The following is a 20,100-nucleotide window of genomic DNA, read 5'->3' on the forward strand; positions in this document are numbered from 1 at the left end:
ATCCACCTTCTCTTTGAAACCTTCTGATGTGTGGCCTTCTTTGTCCCTCTAGCCTCTCCCCTTCCTTGGTGGTGGTCTCATTTTTTTTTTTTTTAATCTCTCTTGACTCTGCCTACCCCTTCTTAGCGGGAAGAGCTCTCCTAGAATGGTACACACGGTGTCCCTCTTTTTTCCACAAACTCTTTCCTTGGATTATTTGATCCTGTCTTTGAACCTCACAGGTATGGCTCTTCCAACACCATCTGAATTTTGGGTCATCAGGTGAGAAGTCCATTTACTGCCCAGATAGCACCAGGGAGCAGGTCCCTTTCTCTCCCGTCCCTGCCCCTTTCTGACCATGTGTCCATCTCCGCTGCCATCTTGAACTTGGGGAGAGGCTCCCACTGTGGCTGACTCTTGCTTTCTCTGCCTCCCCCCGACCCCTGCTCCTTCCTCCACCTGGCTTCGATGGCTTTTTCCTCCTCCTTCAGAAGCCACGTTAAGTCTTGCCTCTGACCTTGTATTGTAGATGGCGCACAAATCCCAGGCACATGAACCGTTCCCTCCATGATCCTGCAGCAGTGTTTGCAAGCTCCCTAGGGAGCTCAGTTATCCTGCTGCTCCAACCCACCTCACCTAGCCCGGGTCCAAGTCGACCTTTTGTGTTTTTCGTGGCACTGTAACCATTACCGTGCTCTTCTCGACAGTCTTTGCCTCTTTGGTCTCAAATCCTTACTGTGGGTTCTATGGCATTTGCCTACCTGAGGACCAGAGCTTTTCGCTGGTGTTTGTTGAATCCAGTTGGTCTCTAGTTTCTCACTGTGCGTGAGTGTTTCTATGGCATCTAATCTATCGTACAGAGCTGTCTTCTCTTTGGCCTCTTCTGATGGTGTGAAAGTCCAGCCCCTTTCTTTTTCTTTAGCCCAAAGCTGTATCTGTGTTTCGTTATTCTGACTTTGAACACTGTGTACTTTAAGCTCTGGTGTGTAAGGACCCTGTGTCCCACCTGTGGATTTTTTTTTCCCCCCAGCACCTCCTGAGATGCTTTTGCAGATCACAAGTAACGAACAGATTCTTGCCTTCATGCAACAGATTCGTGCATGCACAAATGAATGGCTGAGTTGGCCACTATGAATTTTCTAAGGTTCAAGTTTCATATTCAGAGTCTACAGTTTGTATCTTCTTTTTCTTCTTTTTATTTGCTATTATTTTTTAAAGTTCCATTGAAGTATAGTTGATTTACAGTGTCCTTACAGTCTGTATCTTTAAACTAGTTTCCTGTGCAGGAAACCTCTTACGGCGTGAGGTTGATCAGGCTGCAGCCCAACCTATGCCATGCAATACCTTATGGTCTGATCATTAAGATTTTCATTTTCCGCCTTACTGTTTGAAACGTATAGTACTCCTTTTAATGATCACCACCACATAAGAAGAATTGCATAGAAGTAACTGAATTCACAAAGCTTCATGAAAAACCCAAGCTATGTCAATTCAAGGTCATGTACATTTTTGCCAAGAGAGACAGGCTGACAGTGGTTTTTTTTTTTTTTTTTTCCCAATAGTGTGAGATTTTGTTTTTGTTGTTTCTAAGCTGGATGTCAGCATGTCAGTATCATTGCTGTGGCCCATCATCAGAGGAGAAACTTGACCCCACTGTATGTTTAACCCAGAGAAGGCCGGGGCATCCAGCGAGTCTCGGCTTGCATACCAAGGGTGACCCTCAGGATGAATTGAGGGTTGCGGAAAATAACTTACTTAATTTTCTAGATGAACTTAAGAAACTTTACACAGAACCCTTGCACCATAAATAGCTGGGCAGCTTTGTCCTATTTTTATTGTCGAGTACACAGAAGATGGAAATCAATATTGGAAGAAATGCTTTATTTCGCCAGAGAAAAAGATCATGTTCAACACGATTTTCCTCTTTCTTGGCAGGCTCTTCTCAGCCATCTGTGAGTCCAGAGGAACTGTCTCCACCATCCATCCATCCAGCAAAATCAGAGTTAATCGTCAGTGCTGGCGATGAGATTAGGCTGTTCTGCACCGATCCAGGATCTGTCAAATGGACTTTTGAGACCCTGGGTCAGCTGAGTGAGAATACACATGCAGAGTGGATCGTGGAGAAAGCAGAGGCCATGAATACAGGCAATTATACATGCACCAATGAAGGCGGCTTAAGCAGTTCCATTTATGTGTTTGTTAGAGGTAAGTGCTCGGCTTTCTTTGATGCTATGCTTGGGGAACTTTAGATCCTGTCCTTAATTATGGATGACATATAGATGGCTGAGTCAGAGAGAGAATATTACCGGCGGGGTCTAGAAAGCTTAAAACAAAATTTGCTTTGTTCATTCCCCCCCATCTTTCGATACATGGTGGCGAAGGTCCGTAAGGTGGTGATGCTCTTCTAATGAGATTGTGGTGTGGTTGGCCCGTTTGTCCTGATGATGTGAGTAAACCCTGTGAATAAATTAGGCCCTTTGGGAAGGCGGCATTTTAATGCCTGCAGATTCCAGATACTCCCACTTAGTAAAAACACTTCAGGGAACTAAAGGCCTCAGCAGACCCACACTTCAAAAGAATCGACCCACTTTGAGGGAGTGAATTCCAGTCAGCTAAGCTCCCCATGTCTTTCCTAGATTCTTAATAGAAGGCAGTTCATTCATTTAAAAAATCGTGACCTCCTAGAAACAAAAGGAAAATGGGATCTTTGGGTTTCTAGACCTCATTTCCTGCAATGAATTCAGTGATTCATCTGCGTTTGTGTTTTTCATATCCTGGCCAGGAGGAGGTTTCCTGGAGGGTCAGGTGGCGGGGAGGGGAAGGGGAGGGCGGAGTCTCTTTTTGTTGATGTAAAAATTGAAGCCTTTCACGCTTAAGAGACATACCCAGGTTCTAGGAGGAGAACTAGTTTCAGTTCCAGTCCTGGGTTGGGACCTGGCTTGAGGTTATCATTTCAATCTCATCCATGGCATGGCAGAAGAAGAGTGAATACAGTTATCCTAGATGGGCCTTCCGAGTAGCCTCTAGGGTCATAGTTCCTCACTACAACTCTTGGATAAGATCACCTGCTCTGTCTTCCTTATGTAATTGTTATCAGGGAGACAGAACTGTGCCAATTCTAGCTGTATCAAGGGTTGGCAGACTTGACTCTCAAGTTTGCTCTAAAGAAGGTTGCCTTCCAAAAAAAAAAAAAAAAAGGAGTTCCGGTTATGGCTCAGCAGAAATGAATCTGACTAGCATCCATGAGGATGCAGGTTCGATCCCTGGCCTCGCTCAGTGGGTTAAGGATCCGGCATTGCTGTGAGCTGTGGTATAGGTCACAGATGAGGCTCTGACCCTGTGTTGCTATGGCTGTGGTGTAAGCCAGCAGCTACAGCTCCAATTGGACCTCTAGCCTGGGAACCTCCATATGCCGCGGATGTGGTGCTAAAAAGACAAAAAAGAAAAAAAAGAAGGCTGCCTTGAAATGGACTCTGCCTCGCCTAAATTGACCTGTTACTCTTTCCTGGGCAGGAAGCTGAAAAACATAGACAGGTTGATAAGCCACAGCTAGCCTCTGGGTATGGTTCCGTAATTGCTGAGCCAGCACATGTTCTGTTCTTTGACCTTCAAAAAGGTACTCTGTGATTTCCAGGTGGTAATGAAGTATCATTCTGCTTATTAATAGGATGGGTAGACCTCAGAATAAAAAGGGAAACAGCTGCATTAGCCAGAGCAGTCTCACAGAGCTCACAGATTTCCTGCGTGAAGAAGTCATTCTCAATAACTTAGAGCTATACTTAATTATCACGGATTTAAGACGTTTGGATGCTTCAGTAATTTATCTTACAGCAGTGAAGAAGAAAATCAGGGCATTGTTATAGGAACTCAGCTCAAGTGACTGAGAAAGCATAGATGGAAAAATAACCAACTATAGCCTCGAACCGTATTTCAGCCACTATGAGATCATTTATTTGCAGAATAAATTAGCAAGGCTGGGATGTGCATACTTTTTTGGAAAACTCAAAATTGGTCAGAATTGTGTGCTAAGTGTGTTTCAGTTGTGTCATTGATTTTTGTGGACCAACTGATTTCCAGATGAGAAGGACAATTAAAAAACATTTTAAGCGCACTCTGTTGGCCCAACCCTGTATCTGTACTGTCTTTACATGGTACAGGTGGCAGCATATTGTGTATACGGATCGAGATTTGTATTTGCTTATATGCAAATTTGCTTATATACAAATACAACTCCAGCTCACGGCTCGTGTCCCGGCATAATTGTTGTTGTTATTATTATTTTGTTTGGTTGGTTTTTTAGGGCCACACCCATGGCATAGGGACACTCCCGGGCGAGGGGTCTAAGTGGGGCTGCAGCCACCTGCCTACGCCACAGCCACATCTGTGATCCACACACAGCTCACAGCAACTGGCATAATTATTAGTAGTACCCCCCCCCCCCTGCACTCACAAGTGCTCTGGTTTAGTTTAGACCATCGAGGATTTGCCATAGCATTTCTGAAACTCATAAGCTCCTCTTGTGCATATGAATTTATTTGGTTTCCAGGAGTTATATTTATACATATCTTTCAAGGAATATGAATAGATGGAGGCCCATGTGTTGTTTGTACTGTGTGGTCTCCTGACAGTTTTCTGATTCTATTCAGAAGCTAGAAGATCGAGGAGACCGGGAGCTCTGAAAAGAGGCCCACCCAGAGGGATTAGAAGAAGAGCGCCTTTCCTTGACTTGACTCTTTCTTTTTTCAAATAAATTTTATGGCTGTATCCATGGTATGTGGAAGTTTCCGAGGCCTGGGGTTGCATCCAAGCTGCAGCTGCACCACAGCAGTTGCAGCAACACCAGATCCTTTAATCCACTGCACTGGGCTGGGGATTGAACCCACCTCTGTAGCTACCCCAGCCGCTGCAGCTGGATTTTTAACCCACTGTGCCACAGCAGGAACTCCCAGCCTGGCTTGTTCTTGACCCATGTCCTTTGGAGAATTAACCTGTTGTGGAAAAAAAGAGACTGTTATCATGAACTATTTGCAGAGTTTTAAGAGCTCAGGTTGTGCTATCAGTCATACCAGGGTTTGAGTTTTGTCCAACTCCCTTAAGGGGAGTTGAGTTTTTGAGACTTTATAGTTTTTTAATCTGTAAAATGGTGGTAATGATAGGGCCCATCAGATTGGGATGGTTTTTTTTTGGTCTTTTTTTTTTTTTTTGCTTTTTAGGGCTGTACCTGCCGCATATGGAGGTTCCCAGACTAGGGGTTGAATCGAAGCTGCAGCTGCCGGCCTACACCACAGCCACAGCCACATCAGATCCAAGCCGCATCTGCGACCTACACCACAGTTCACAGCAACACCGGATCCTTAACCCACTGAGTGAGGCCAGGGATTGAACCCGCATCCTCGTGGATCCTAGTCGGGTTCGTTAACCACTGAGCCACGATGGGAACTCCTTGATAGGGGTCTTTTGAGAATTAAGTGAGACAGGTAAAGTGTGTAAGGGTCCAAGTTTTAGGGCCTGAAACGTGGAAAGTGTTTACTACGTGTTGCCTCTTGTTGGTATGATTCCGATAAATTCTATCTTTGCTTGCAAAGACTCAACCAGCAGTCATTTGAGCCACTAGGAATTGTTATTCTACAAGGCAGCATTTTATTTTACTATTTATTTATTTATTTTGTCTCTGCCTTTTCTTGAGCCGTTCCCTCGGCATATGGAGATTCCCAGGCTAGGGGTCTAATCCGAGCTGTAGCCACCGGCCCACACCACAGCCACAGCAACGTGGGATCTGAACCGCATCTGCGGTCTACACCACAGCTCACAGCAATGCTGGATCCTTAACCCACTAAGCAAGGCCAGGGACTGAACCCGCAACCTCATGGTTCCTAGTCAGATTCGTTAACCACTGTGCCATGACGGGAACTCCAGCATTTTAGATCTTTATCACATGTTTTCAGTGTCTGTGACCGGCCATTCAAACTCCTGATTGTTGATATGCTGCAGATCCTGAGAAGCTTTTCCTCGTCGACCCTCCCTTGTATGGGAAGGAGGACAATGACGCGCTGGTCCGATGTCCTCTGACGGACCCAGAGGTGACCAATTACTCCCTCACGGGCTGCGAGGGGAAACCCCTTCCCAAGGATTTGACCTTCGTTGCGGACCCCAAGGCCGGCATCACCATCAAAAACGTGAAGCGCGAGTATCATCGGCTCTGTCTACACTGCTCCGCCAACCAGGGGGGCAAGTCCGTGCTGTCGAAGAAATTCACCCTGAAAGTGAGGGCAGGTACGAGCTCTTGCTGGCTCGCTTCTGGGAGCTGGCATATCCGCTGATCTAAAAGTAGACATCTCTCTTCTCACTGGTCCATGTTTGTATGTCACTTGGGTAGCCGCTCTGGTCTTTTCCCCCAGCTTCAAGATAACGCCAGCTGCTCATGAGTTCTTTATTTCACAGTCCCTGTGCCACGTGACTGGTCTACTATGCATGGGCATTTAAGGACATCCTGGGGACAGTATTAAACCTGCTGTCATCAGGACATCCCAAGGTTTCTTAGAATTGCAGAGTGTTTCTTCCAAGAGAATCTCCTGGGGAAGCCTTAGTTTTGCTGTTTGAAAAGATTACCATCTAGATGATTTACTCCTTGACTTCCTATTGATCTGTGGATTGACTTGCCCCCTCGGCGGTTTTAATTTTAATGCCTTCTCGGACTGCTCCCAATCGGAGGAGGGAGGCACCAGCTGACAGTGAACCTCGTTATTCACGCAGCATTAGGTAGAATATTGGGTTCCTGGAGGAGATCTAGATTTCGGTTACTTCAGAGGTCACCTGATTCAACACCAGTTGGCCTTTAGCTACTGAGTCGTGATTTAGGCTTTTGAGAAAGGATGCTCATTGGAATTAAAGAAAGCTCGATTATTGAAAACCTGTGATTTTACGAAACAGGCAAAATGGCATTTTTTACAGCACGTGGGCAAGATGTCTGTTTGGTTCACAGAATATCATTGGGTATTAATCACATCCTTACGAAACCATTAAGAGACGCAGAGATGCAGGCCGCTTCACTGTCACAGGGCTTCTGCCTGGTTCGAGACAGCCTTATTCAGAAGCATTACAATCTCAGAATAGACTTCCTTTTTCGCTCTGTGTTCAGGAACTTACTTGAGGGCTGCACAGTTTAATTGCTGCCTTCTTCAGATATGCGAGTCATACGAGTGGGTTTGTACCTTACTTTGTATTTTATTCGAAAGGCCATACAGTGAGCTGGGCACTGCTGAGGAGGAAGGGCTAAGTGAAAATGTCAGGCTGTCACACGGCCAGTTATTCGAGGGTGCGTGTTTTGTTTTCTTCCAGCCATCAGAGCTGTACCTGTTGTGGCTGTGTCCAAAGCAAGCTACCTTCTCAGGGAAGGGGAGGAATTTGCCGTGATGTGCTTGATCAAAGACGTGTCTAGTTCCGTGGACTCCATGTGGATCAGGGAGAACAGCCAGGTGAGCGAATCGCTTGCATTGCTCTTATTGGTGTAAAAATGTGTGGGACGTTTGAAGGTTTTTTTTCTCTAAAATAATCTATTTCTTAAAAAATTGAGGTATAGTTGACTTACATACAGTGTTGTGTTAATTTCTGCAGCACAGCAAAGTGATTCTGTTGCACACACACACATATACACATTCTTTTTCATACTCTAAATGAGTCTATTAATTGTCTTGGGGACAGCTCAGCTGGTGTGTCAGTCAGAGGCGGGACTGTCTGGAGTGTGCTGAAATGTGTATTTCCCTCGCTCACGGCACCATATGTGGATGTGTACATTCACGATGAGTAACAAAGAAGCGTCAGTTTATAAATTTATTTTGCAAAAACCCAAGAGAAAACTTCAGACTTGTTATTCCTCCATGCTGTTTCTTTGAATGACTTTGTGGGGAACCTTTAAAAAATTAAAGGTTAACTACCTAACCCCCTGGATTTTTACAACTCTTAGGGAAACTATCCAGGCTAGATGATTTCAAATAGTGAAAAGTGTTGCCCATTTTTTTTTCCTTTCATATTAAAAAAAAAAAAAAAAAAAAAGGCCTCAGATGCTACCCAGGAAGCCCTTCCTTCCCTAACAGAATAGTCTATCCATTTGAGAGATGGATTTCTTTTGGTGTGGATCTGATTTCCTCCTTTGAGGCTGGTTACCTGAGATCAGGTTGCTAATGGTTTTCTATTTGTTTTAATTGCTATTAATAAAATGATAATCTTTAATCTGAAACATTTGGGCTTGTTTAGGTTATCACTCATTGAACAAATGCATATTGAATGACTCTATGCCAGATACTGCGTTTGGCATATCTTAAAATTGAATCAATTTTAGCCTGTCATGGTTGAAGTCCCCCCCCCCCCTTCTCTAAATACTCATCTTAATAGCATGGTCTTTAAAATGTCCAGTTTCTCTCATACTTTGCTTTAAGGTTCCCATTGACCGAGTTTTGCATAATTTTTGTTGGAATGATCTTGGCCATCTAGTGGATTTGCTATCACGGTAGTTTTCTTTAGTACAAACATGGGTATTATACTGGAAAAAAGAAATATTTCCTCTTCCTCCTGTTCCTGCTCTATATGCAACATTGGCAATTTCATTCCTATTTCGAGAGAGAATCCTTTGCTAAGCAAGTAACCATAGTGATTAGCATAATGCAAAGCATTCTGATGGTATTTGTGTCGACCTGTGATGATACTACCTTGCTAAGTGGAGCCCGCCATTGACCAGGAGGATGGAACCGATGGCTCAGAGAAACACATTCTACTTTTCAGATCATATAACCTAATAAAAACAATAGCTTGCGTATGGATTTTTGACTAACCTTATGGAACACAATCCCATACTAACTGCCTTTCTGTGATCCTTGATTTCAGATGAGAGAAGAATTTAGGCTGTGTGTGTGTATCTGAGCCTCTGCGTAACTTGAAAATTAGCCTTTTTGAGACGAGAAATTAAACTGCCCCAGGCAGTTTTGTTCTGAACTAATTTTCCCAGGAGCCCTGCATGCCATTCCCAATTAATCCACTGGCATTGGGAGATAAGCCTTCAGTGTTGGGAGCCCTTTGGGGAAATCCCAGTATGCACCTCCAAGGGTTAAGGCAAACCAAATCACGTGCAAACAATATGGAACGTGTGACTTGCAGATGGGGCTCGTGGCTGTGTGCCAGAGTTCATCCATGAATCTTTTATTGAGATCCTTTGGCTTAATTTGGAATACTTAGCATGGCTAACAGCACTATCAAATTATTTAAAAAATCCATAGTATCAGGTTTGGATCATTTAGAAAAAGTTAACTCACAATGAAATTTAGAGTAACATGACTATGGTAGAGTTTTTACATTTGTTTGTCTTAAAACATAAATAGTATTTTCAGTAATGAATCTTGGTTAGTTTTTCTAAGGCCTCTAAACCCTCATGTTTTTTCTCGCTTTTAATTATGATCTTTGACAGGATCCTAAATTATGACCTTTGGGTTTGGGTATCAATGTTGCATCAATTATGAGCAAGTTATTCTTTCTGGCACCAATATGTTCATTGTCCTGTTTAGCCCCCTAAACAGAGACTCCAGGGATCTTGCAGGAACTAGAAGGAAGATACCGTCAGTCTAGAATAAAGTATGTGATCTGTCCATTGTCAGTCTGCCTTTGCCGAGGAGAAGTCTATGATATGAGGGGCTGAAAGAGACCAGAGAAAAATGCCACCTCCCTTTTGCCTCTTGGTAACAATTGCTCTTAAGCAGTGACATGTCAGATTCCTGCCACTTATTAGAATAATCTCTTAGAAGGAAGTATCTTTAAATCCGCACAATGCTCCAAACTGGAAAGCCCTTTAAAGACCTACGTTCTCTCATTCCTTTTTTGAAACAAAAGCTGAGACTAGTGGCATTCTGGACTTGGCCAAGGTCTCACAGTTAACCAAGCAGGTTTCTCTTCTTTTTATTTCAAAGCATTCAACTTTGGTGGGCACCTCTTATGTGTGCTTAGTTTAGTGTCAGAAAACTTTCCCCCAAAATAGAATAACATGAGAAAAAAAGAGGAATAGATGTAATTCCATCATTGTACTGCAGTGCTGTGCAATAGAAATAGAATGTGAGCCGCCTCTGTAATTTAAAATGTTTCTAGTAGGCACCTGACAGTAAAAAAAAACAAAAACAAATTGACTTTAATGTATTTTATTTAACCCAATGTATCCAAAATATTTGATCATGTAATTAACATAAATATTATTAATAGGATATTTTACACTACTTTTTCATATTAAGTCTTTAAAATCTGGGACATTTTTTATTTACAACACAGCTCAATTGGGACCTATCACCATTTAAGTGCTCAGCAGTCTCATGTGGTTAGTCCTTATAGATGCTGTATTGTTTTTCACATTTTTCTCTGTCCCCATGCATATGTATTATCACATGGTCACCATGTTAAGGGACACTCATTTTATACTCTTGACATGAAATAAGCATTTTTCTTTCACGTATTCATAATTTTGATACCTGGTGTGTGCATTTAGGTGATCTCCAAGTTTTCACTGAAGTGAATACCTTGGAGCTTTTGTTTTCTTCGAAGTTGTCTCCTTGAGATAGATTTGCTGGTGTTGATTAGGAGTCCAAACATGCTTCCCAGCTGCTTTCCAGAAGGATTGTTCTGACTTACAGCACTGTCAGAATGGTCTGATGCTAGCAGGTTCACCCCAGCCTGGCTAGTGAATCGCCCTTGATCTTATTCCATGTCAATACCAGCTTCTGTTGACTTTCTTTTTCTAGGGGCTTACCCCCTTCCCCCCACTGTAATAAGAATGTGTTCATGTTACAGAAAATTTGGAAAATGCAGAAAGCTCTATGCCGCTCCCTTTGATCATTTCAGAGAATGGTTATGGTTCATATTATGTTTTTTTCCCAATGACATTTTCCATATAAGAAATCTTTCCATGTCTTACCTGCAGACACATATTAACAGTGGGATGGTGATATCATAGGAGTAAATGCACAACCTTTTCTCTCATGCTTAAATAATTTGGGGTTTCGTCTTACATATATTATAGAGTTTGGAACTCCCTTTAATAGTTGGCAAAATTCTAGACCAAAAAAAAAAAAAGGAGTTCCCGTTGTGGCACAGAGGAAACAATCCGACTAGGAACCATGAGGTTGTGGGTTCAATCCCTGGCCTCACTCCGTGGGTTAAGGATCCGGTGTTGCCATGAGCTGTGATGTAGGTTGCAGACGCAGCTCGGATCTGGCGTGGCTGTGGCTGTGGCTGGTGGGTGGTGGCTACAGCTCCAACCCCTAGCCTGGGAACCTCCATATGCCGCAGGTGTGGCCCTAAAAAGGTCAAAAGACCAAAAAAAAAAAAAAAAGAAAAAAAAAGTTGGCAAAATTCTGCTGGCTAAGAACTAAAGGATGAAGTGTCAAGTTAGTCTTAGACATTATGTCTGTTTTTATTCATAAAAATTATAGAAATGTTAATAACAGAACACAATTGTTATTAGTTTTCTTTCAATCACTTGGATATAGAATAGAAAAAATATGTGTGTGTGTATCAGGAACTATTGGTATAAGTATGCTGACTTGTAATACTTATATAGGAACTGTTAAAATTGGGCACTGTTAAAAAAATTTAGCACTGCAGAGATTTGGGAATTATGTATGCTATGGTTATTAAGAAATGAATTTTCATATTTTTTCCAGTCATTAATAATGACCGTCTTTCAATATAATCCTGTAATATGAAGTGTTCCAATGACATACTTGTCATGATGTTTTATTATTCTTACTTAAGTAGTGTATAATGAATGCTAATATGGAGGAGTTAATTGCTGCTATTTTTAATTTATGTAGGAAAGATCCTGAATATAAATTTGATGGTAATCTTTGATTTTTTTTTTCCCCCCTCCTCTCCTGAAACCAGCAGACTAAAGCACAGGTGAAGAGGAATAGCTGGCATCAGGGTGACTTCAATTTTCTGCGGCAGGAAAGGCTGACGATCAGCTCAGCAAGAGTTAATGATTCTGGCGTGTTCATGTGTTACGCCAATAATACTTTTGGATCCGCAAATGTCACAACCACCTTAGAAGTAGTAGGTAAATATCTCTGGGAATGTATAAATTACTGGTAGTAGTCAATGAAAAAATTACTAGATAGTTTCCTTTTTCTGTTAATAGAATGTTGAACAGATTCTTAGGTATTTGATTATCGCTGAATGAATATATTGCTTCATTCATTCATTCAGTGATAATGAAATACCTAAGGAAATGAAAGAAAATGAAGGTTGTAACCTTTTCCAACTAGAGCACAAAAACACATTCTACCAATTGAGTGGAGGGAAAGCTGCTGGAACATCTCGTTTCTCTGTTCACCTCCCCCCCTCAACAAATAAAATGTAAGTTGAGCTCTTCCAAAATTTCTAGTCCGTGCTAAATGACTTGAGTTTAGCAATGGATGGTGCCTTTCTCCATGGAGGAGCTTGTATGCTTTTTTAGTGAGGCTCCCCACCCTTTCGGTTTTTCATTTTATGGTTCATGGACTGCAGCCACTTTGTAGCAGAAAGGGCTGAATGGAGCTTCTCCTCCTCGGTCCGCCCCTGACCTCACCCTGTTCTCCAACCACACAGGCTGTAGCATAAACCTTTGGGAAGGCAGCCTCCCCAGGCATGGGTGAGTGGTTCTACAGAGCATAATCTGAGACCTGGTAACCTGTGCACTTAACCCCATCACACCTGTTATGCACAACTGGTTTAGTCTTCGTTGCCCTAACAATCTCACTCAGTATTTCCCCAGCATATACTTAATGAGAGCGGAGTGTGGTGTGACGTCCAAGATGTTTTTGATGTACTGAAAATAATAGTGATTTTAAAATTAGTTAACTTACACTTTTTTTTGTCTTTTGCATATTGTTTGCATTTCATCTATTTTTTAAAAAATTTAGGAGTTCCCGTCATGGCTCAGCAGGTTAAGAACCTGACTCGTATCCATGAGGACATGGGTTTGATCCCTGGCCTTGCTCAGTTAAGGATCCGATGTTGACGTGAGCTCTGGTATAGGTCACAGATACGGCTCAGATCTTGCGTTGCTGTGGCTGTGGTGTAGGATGGCAGCCACAGCTCCAATTCGACCCCTAGCCCGGGAACTTCCATATGCCACAGGTGTGGCCCTAAAAAGGAAAAAAAAAGGAAGTTTCATTCAAGTATCGTTGATTTATAATGTGATTTCTGCTGTACAGCAGAGTGACTCGGTTATCTACGTATATATTCTTTTTCCTATTCTTTTCCATTATTGTTACAGGATATTAAATATAGTTCCTGTTCTCTGCAGTAGGACCTTGTTTATCCATCCCATACACTAGTTTGCATCTGCTAATCCCAAACTCCCAAGCCTTCCCTCGCCCACCCCTAATCTTTTTTTCTTGCCTTTTTTAATGCAACCGTTTTCTCAGTGCTTGACTTTGATGAAGTACTTGTAGGGTGGTGAAATTCTTCATCATGAGCACTAATAAAATGACGTGATATTTGTTTTCATTTCTCTCTTTTCCCTCATATCCCTTCAATAATTTATCGGGCAGTATTAGAGGCCTGCGATTTATCCCTCAAGAATCTCAATGGTTTGGGCAGTTCTGCTCATGTTGTCGGAAGCAGTATCTCACCAGATGGAGTGTGGAAAAGGCACTTTCCTGACCATTACAGAGCCAGCCCAGAGAAATGATACTACTCTGTCCCCAAACATGGTTGTGAACCATTTATTAATTGGAATAAAAGGCTTTGCTTTTAAAATATTAAACTCCGTAAGTGCTAATTTGCTAAGTTGATTAGGGAGCATGTTGATAGATCAGCTTCAGCTCCAGAAAGCAATTAGTAAGGATGTTTTGAGCATATCGTTGTATGTAATCTGATTTCGAAAATCCATTCATCAATTTCCAAGAATATAACTGTGTAACTGGAAAGAATTGGGGCCCTGAAATCTGAATCTGGCTCTGTACTCTTTTGGCAGCTCATTGGGATGAGACAAGAATAGGAAGAGATGAGGAGGAAAGTACTGTCTTGAGGGCTTAGAGTAGGACTTGGTCACAGCACAGGGTGGCGCCTACCTGGTTTGGAGTTGGGACTCTGCCCCTTAACTTTCAAGGGCACCCCACGTGGACTCTGCCTCTAACTCACAAGGCTGTGGAAGAAAGAAAGGCAAGAGATTTTATACATGTGCCTGGCATACTGATTGCTCTTCATTCAAGGTTAATGTATCACTAATTTTCTTTCTCTCTCCCTTTTTTTTTTGTCTTTTGTCTTTTTAGAGCCACACCCATGGCATATGGAAGTTCCCAGGCTAGGGGTCGAATTGGAGCTACAGCTGCCGGCCTACACCACAGCCATGCCAGATCCGAGTCGTGTTGTGACCTACACCACAGCTCATAGCAACGCCGTATTTTTAACCCACTGAGCAAGGCCAGGGATCAAACCTGCAACCTCATGGTTCCTCGTCAGATTTGGTTCTGCTGAGCCATGATGGGAACTCCAGTGAATTACTAATTTCTTAATGCAGATGTACTTGAAAAAAAATCACCATTTATATTATAACAACCCGGGTGGAGTTCTTTGATTCTAGCCGTTCTTACATTTCATGAATCTGAAATTCTGTCCTACTATAGGACATAAAGCTATGTTGAGTAAACTAGACTATAGAAAACTCAGGAGGAACTTTAGTATTTTATGATGGTGATTGCGAGAGAAATCAGTACAAAGACTATTGTCTGTAGTATTTGAATATTTTGCATTGTGTGGTATCTTTGAATGTATGGCTTGGAGTACCTAAATATTTCATGTAGCATTCACATAAAACATTTATTTATTTCCTCAAAATTTAGGCAGTTCCTGTCCTGGCTCAGCAGAAATGAGTCCAACTAGTATCCACAAGGATGTGGGTTCTATCTCTGGCCTTGCTCAGTGGGTCAAGAATCTGGCTATAGCGCTGATTCGACCCCTAGCCTGGGCACTTCCACATGCCGTGGGTGTGGCCATAAAAAAAAAACAAAAAAAATTTTTTTTAAATTAGTTTAAGGAATGGTGGTGGGATACCATTCATGATTCAGGTTTAGAACAAGGTGGTGGTTTGCATCTCTGATTTCATTTGGATGATTTTTATTTTCACCTGAAAAATAGTTTTTCCATTGGTACAAAGGACAGTTGACTCCATTTTTTATTCTGAATCTGTAGGAAACGAAAGGATAGTAAATATTCTAATGACACCTTCGTATGGGATATCAATATTATTTAACCAAACAGTGCTGAAGATAATGAATGGCCATTTAAAATGTTATAATTAATTTTCAAGTTTTGAAAAATAAGTAGAAGAATAAGATTAAAACTCTTCCATAATTCTACTCACTTGATATAACCATTTTAGGATTTGGTGTACAGTTTGTATTTTTCTATGCAACAGAATTTTATTTTTTCTATTTAGGGCCACACCTGCAGCATATGGAAGTTCCTCAAATCAGAGTTACAGCTGCTGGCCCACACCACAGCCGCAGCAACGCCGGATCCTTGAACCCACTGAGCGAGACCAGGGATGAAACCCATACCCTTGGGATGCTAGTCAGTTTCTTAACCTGCTGAGCCACGATGGGAACTCTGCAACAGAATTTTAATTACATGTACTCTGTTATGTTCTCTCTTTCTCATTTCAAGTGTATGGAGACTCTAGGGTATATTACAGCAAGAAGAGGACAGCCTTGGCTTCTCACAGACCTGTCTTCACATGTAGGCTCTGCCTTTGGATAGCCAGTTATATGGCTTTCCAGAACTTGATTTTTTTTTTTCATCTATAAATTAGGGGTTACAAGTGTTCTCGTTTAGTGTTGTTACAAGATTAAATATTTGTCGGAGTTCCCATCACGGCGCAGCGGAAAAGAATCTGACTAGGAACCATGAGGTTGCAGGTTGGATCCCTGGCCTCGCTCAGTGGGTTAAGGATCCGGCCTTGCTGTGAGCTGTGGTGTAGGTCGCAGACACAGCTTGGATCCCTCGATGCTGTGGCAGTGGCATAGGCAGGCAGCTGTAGCTCCAATTGGACCCCTAGCCTGGGAACCTCCATATGCCGCAGGTGCGGCCCTAAAAAGACAAAAGACCAAAAAAAAAAGAGATTAAATATTTGTTATAATTATTAAGTAAAATGTATGCTAAAGTCCTCAGGGCAGTTCTCGGCACATGGTAAGCATTCCATAAATAAAGGCTATAAAAATAATATTGGTAATGATTTTATAATGGTCTTTTTCAAGCTCTTATGTTATTATTATGGAACCATTTCTAAAGACTGCTTTATTTACTTAACTAGTTCTCTGTTTTCTCATTTTAAAAATTGTGACTGGTGCAAATAGCACTTCTTTTTACATATAGCTAGCTACCTCACCAAGAAGAGGTTCTTGGGGGTAATATTGAAAAAATAGATAATTTTTAAAAGTCTGTATTGTTAACTGTTTTCTAAAAAAAGTTGTGCTAATTTACAATGTGCTACTTTTACTACACTTGGAAAATTACTGCATTTATTTCAAGTTGGTTTTGCTATTTTTCCATAGAATGGATATACTTTTTTTTTTTTTTTTTGCTTTTTAGGGCCACATCTGTGGCATATGGAGGTTCCCAGGCTAGGGGTTGAATCAGAGCTGTAGCTGGTGGCCTACGCCACAGCCACAGCAATGCCAGATCTGAGCCACGTCTGCAACCTACGCTCATGGCAACACCAGATCCTTAACCCACTGAGTGAGGACAAGATCCAACCCGAAACCTCATGGTTTCTAGTCGGATTCATTTACGCTGCGCCATGACAGGAACTCCTACATTATTTTTTAACAGCTTTGTGGAAGTTTGACCGTTTTTAATATGTGAAAAGGTGTGCCTTATGTAAATTACTAGTTTATTTTTCCTTCTGTATTTTCATGTCTTTTTTCTAATTGCATTATTTTCCTACATACTGACATTTGAAAATATTTGTGATCAGATTTGTCTTTTATGATTTTTTTTTCTTCTGTTGCATCTAAAAAGCCTAAAAAACTGCCCCCCTCTCCTTTGCCCTGTAGAAGTTTGGTAGAAGTCCCTGTGGTTTGGTTAACGATATGGTTTCATTGTTAAAATGCTGTCCTTGGTTTATCTGTGATATATGATATAATAAGACAATTTTTCTTCAAATACTAAGTGACAGTCTTTCAATATTTTCATAGAACATTGGTGCTCTCTTCCCCTTCTTGATTTTTGATATCTTCTTATAATATACAATTATGTTGGATCTGGGAGTCCAAATACTTTTTAGCTTACCGAACACCAGGGCTGGTAGTTCTGGAAGACATAGGATGGTGATACATCTTGTTTTTTTTTTTTTTTTTAAAGTGAAGATAAAAGATTTTGTCAAGATTGTATGGATAACGCTTTCTTTCTGTTTCATTCTGCTCTGATTAGATAAAGGATTCATTAATATCTTCCCTATGATGAATACCACTGTGTTTGTAAATGATGGAGAGGATGTGGATCTAATTGTTGAGTACGAGGCGTACCCCAAACCTGAACACCGACAGTGGATATATATGAACCGCACTGCCACTGATAAGTGGGAGGATTATCCCAAGTCTGAGAATGAAAGTAACATCAGGTAAGAAAAGGGCCTTGGAATTCCTGCTGTGGCGCAGTGGAAACCAACCCAGCTAATATCCATGAGGACGCAGGTTCAATCCCTGGCCTCACTCAGTGGGTTAAGGATCCAGTGTTGCCGTGAGCTGGGGTGTAGGTTACAGCTTGGATCCCGCATTGCTGTGGCTGTGGTGTAGGCCAGCAGCTACAGCTCCAATTGGACCCCTAGCCTGGGAACGTCCATACGCCGCAGGTGCGGCCCTAATGAAGGGGGGGGGGGCATGTGCTGGGAATGATACACCCATCCCCCTCACTTCCTTGTGGCTTACCGGGTCCTGTTTCTGGGACCTGTCACTGTATGTGAGGACAGCTAGTGCAGAAGTTTGAGGTTGCTTCCTGAATCTTCATCATTTCATTTTGCCCTGTGTTTAGAGCACACAGAAACCTCCTCAGTTTTCTCATTTTTAAATTGGAGGATAGTTCTCTCCTGGAATTCTCAGGGTAGTTCAAAGTGGCGACTTGGCATATACTAAAGACACCGTAAATAATTCTCTTCAGAGAAAGAGGAATGTCAGTGCCTTCAATCATTTTTAAAAAACTATAAGGAAACTAAGAATCATTAAGCCTCTTTGGGCCAGATGGTGAACCCAAGTTTCTTTTACAGCATTTGATCCTCAAAAAACATTTATAATGACTATACGTAGTAGAATAGTGCATGTGCTTTTTCTTGCCCTATGCTGTTCTAAGACCCTTGTGTGTGTTAAGTTATTTGAGCCCCCGCAAGCCCTTTGCGGAAGCATTCTTGACATCCCTCATTTTTAAGAAGAGGGATCTGAGACCCAGATGAGTCATTTGACCAAGGCCAACAGCTGGAAGGAGGTAGGTGCCAGGTAGAGTTGGTACTTTAATAGGCTGGAGCTCTTGGCTATTGGAAGAGCGTGAGTAAGAAAGGAAGCTGCCTGGGGTGAAGGTCTAAGGTTGGGAGGAAGAGGATGGATTGGGAGGTGTCCAGCCTTCCTCCTTTAAGGAATCAGTGATGGAAGGGGTGGGAGGGAGGGAAGAGGAGCTGATGGTGCTCTCAGGAGTCTGGTTATAGCAGTCAGGGTGGATGGTAAGAGCCAATGCCTTTCAAGAGGGAGGTGACCTCAGATTGGGGTTTGCTGAACTGGAGGTCCACCCCATGGGATGGATGTATGGAAGGTCAGGTTCCCTGGATGCAGAGAGACAGAGCTGGCAGGGAGTCGGGGGAGCAGGGTGGGGAGTGGGAGGGAGGAAAGGAAGGATGTGAGTGAGCTGTCATCCCGTCCCGGGGCCACTCGGACTCGGGGGGCGGGGGGGGGACTCGAAAATAGGTCTGTAGAGGAAGCAAGCCCAAGATGGAGAAGTCCGGATGAGAGGTCAGGATCTGAAAGTTGTGAGCAGGCAGTAAGTAGTTTTCAGGGGAGCCTGGATTGCCCAGGCAGTGCGTGCAGTGAGAGGAGAGTCTGAACCAGCTCCTGCATGTGTCCGGTTGGTTGTGGGGTTCGTGGGGATCGAGGGTTGGTTGTACTGTGCACTCAGTCTACAAAGCCATCCATGGGGACCCTGTTCTGAAACAGCAGCTTTGGTAGCCAGTGCTCCGGGGGTCACTCCCAAGAATCAGGGAAGGTAGGGGGAAAACCAGGAGATGGTGGTGGTGGTGTTCTGAGAAGGAAGGTGAGGGCAATGGCATTGACCTTGCCGCTTGGCCCTGAAGTGTCTCCTTGGAGATGCCTGCCAGTATGGGGCTTGGCCAGGCAAGTGCCATTACAGCAAAGCAGGGCAGGCAAGTTCAGGACGCTGGTGAGAGGACCAGGGTGGAGAAGGATGCGGCCCTGGGGACAGTACAGGAAGAGAGAGAGGCTGCCGTGTCCCTGAGGTTGGTTGCTCTATGCTGAGAAAGCCTTTCCCCACCCTGTATTCTCACGCCAGGCATTTGTCCTAAATGAACTATGTATGTGTGCATTTGCATTTGTTAATGTGGATCTTCATCCTGAATTAATGAGCTGCGTCTGTTTGTCCAAAGCAGGAGTGTATTTCCTGGTAGAAACTGTGCAACAGACACACACTCCAATGCAGGCCACCCATAGGTGACTGATGGGTTTGTCCTTTCTTTGCAGATATGTAAGTGAACTTCACTTGACCAGATTAAAAGGGACCGAAGGAGGCACTTACACATTTCTCGTGTCCAATGCTGATGTCAATTCTTCTGTGACATTTAATGTTTACGTGAACAGTGAGTAGAACGGAGGGCTCTGTATCTTTGTATTTCTTATTCTTTTAAGTTGTGGCTCATGTTTATAACTGCTGCCACACGGAGTTCATTGTGTACTGGGTCAATACTGCTTCATGATAATTTTGACCTTAGCAAAGACCTTGTGGTTTGGTGGTTGTAAGCGTGTGTATGAAAACCAATTCCTTGCCCTACATTTCACCGACCACATGACCTTGCAGCCGCCGCCACTCAGATGCTGGGGGCTGCCTTTGAAGTCA

General features: G+C 42.8%; 1 protein-coding gene across 8 annotated transcripts in view; it reads left to right on the plus strand.

Moving 5' to 3' along the window:
* The window catches only part of KIT (KIT proto-oncogene, receptor tyrosine kinase), a 92,797-nt gene that overhangs the window by 38,109 nt on the left and 34,588 nt on the right, over positions 1–20,100 (plus strand). For 2 of the 8 annotated variants that reach the window (XM_047798717.1, XM_047798719.1), the window contains exons 2-7: positions 1,915–2,184; positions 5,971–6,252; positions 7,318–7,454; positions 11,893–12,064; positions 17,422–17,611; positions 19,728–19,843. In XM_047798717.1, coding sequence (XP_047654673.1) covers positions 1,915–2,184; positions 5,971–6,252; positions 7,318–7,454; positions 11,893–12,064; positions 17,422–17,611; positions 19,728–19,843 — 1,167 coding nt within the window. Of the gene's footprint in view, positions 1–1,832; positions 2,185–5,970; positions 6,253–7,317; positions 7,455–11,892; positions 12,065–17,421; positions 17,612–19,727; positions 19,844–20,100 lie in introns of those variants that run through there. The other 6 variants (XM_047798718.1, XM_047798720.1, XM_047798713.1 and 3 more) reach the window with 3 other exon arrangements.

The sequence above is a fragment of the Phacochoerus africanus genome, chromosome 10 (genome assembly GCF_016906955.1).
Source record: "Phacochoerus africanus isolate WHEZ1 chromosome 10, ROS_Pafr_v1, whole genome shotgun sequence".
Classification (NCBI taxonomy): Eukaryota; Metazoa; Chordata; class Mammalia; order Artiodactyla; family Suidae; genus Phacochoerus; species Phacochoerus africanus.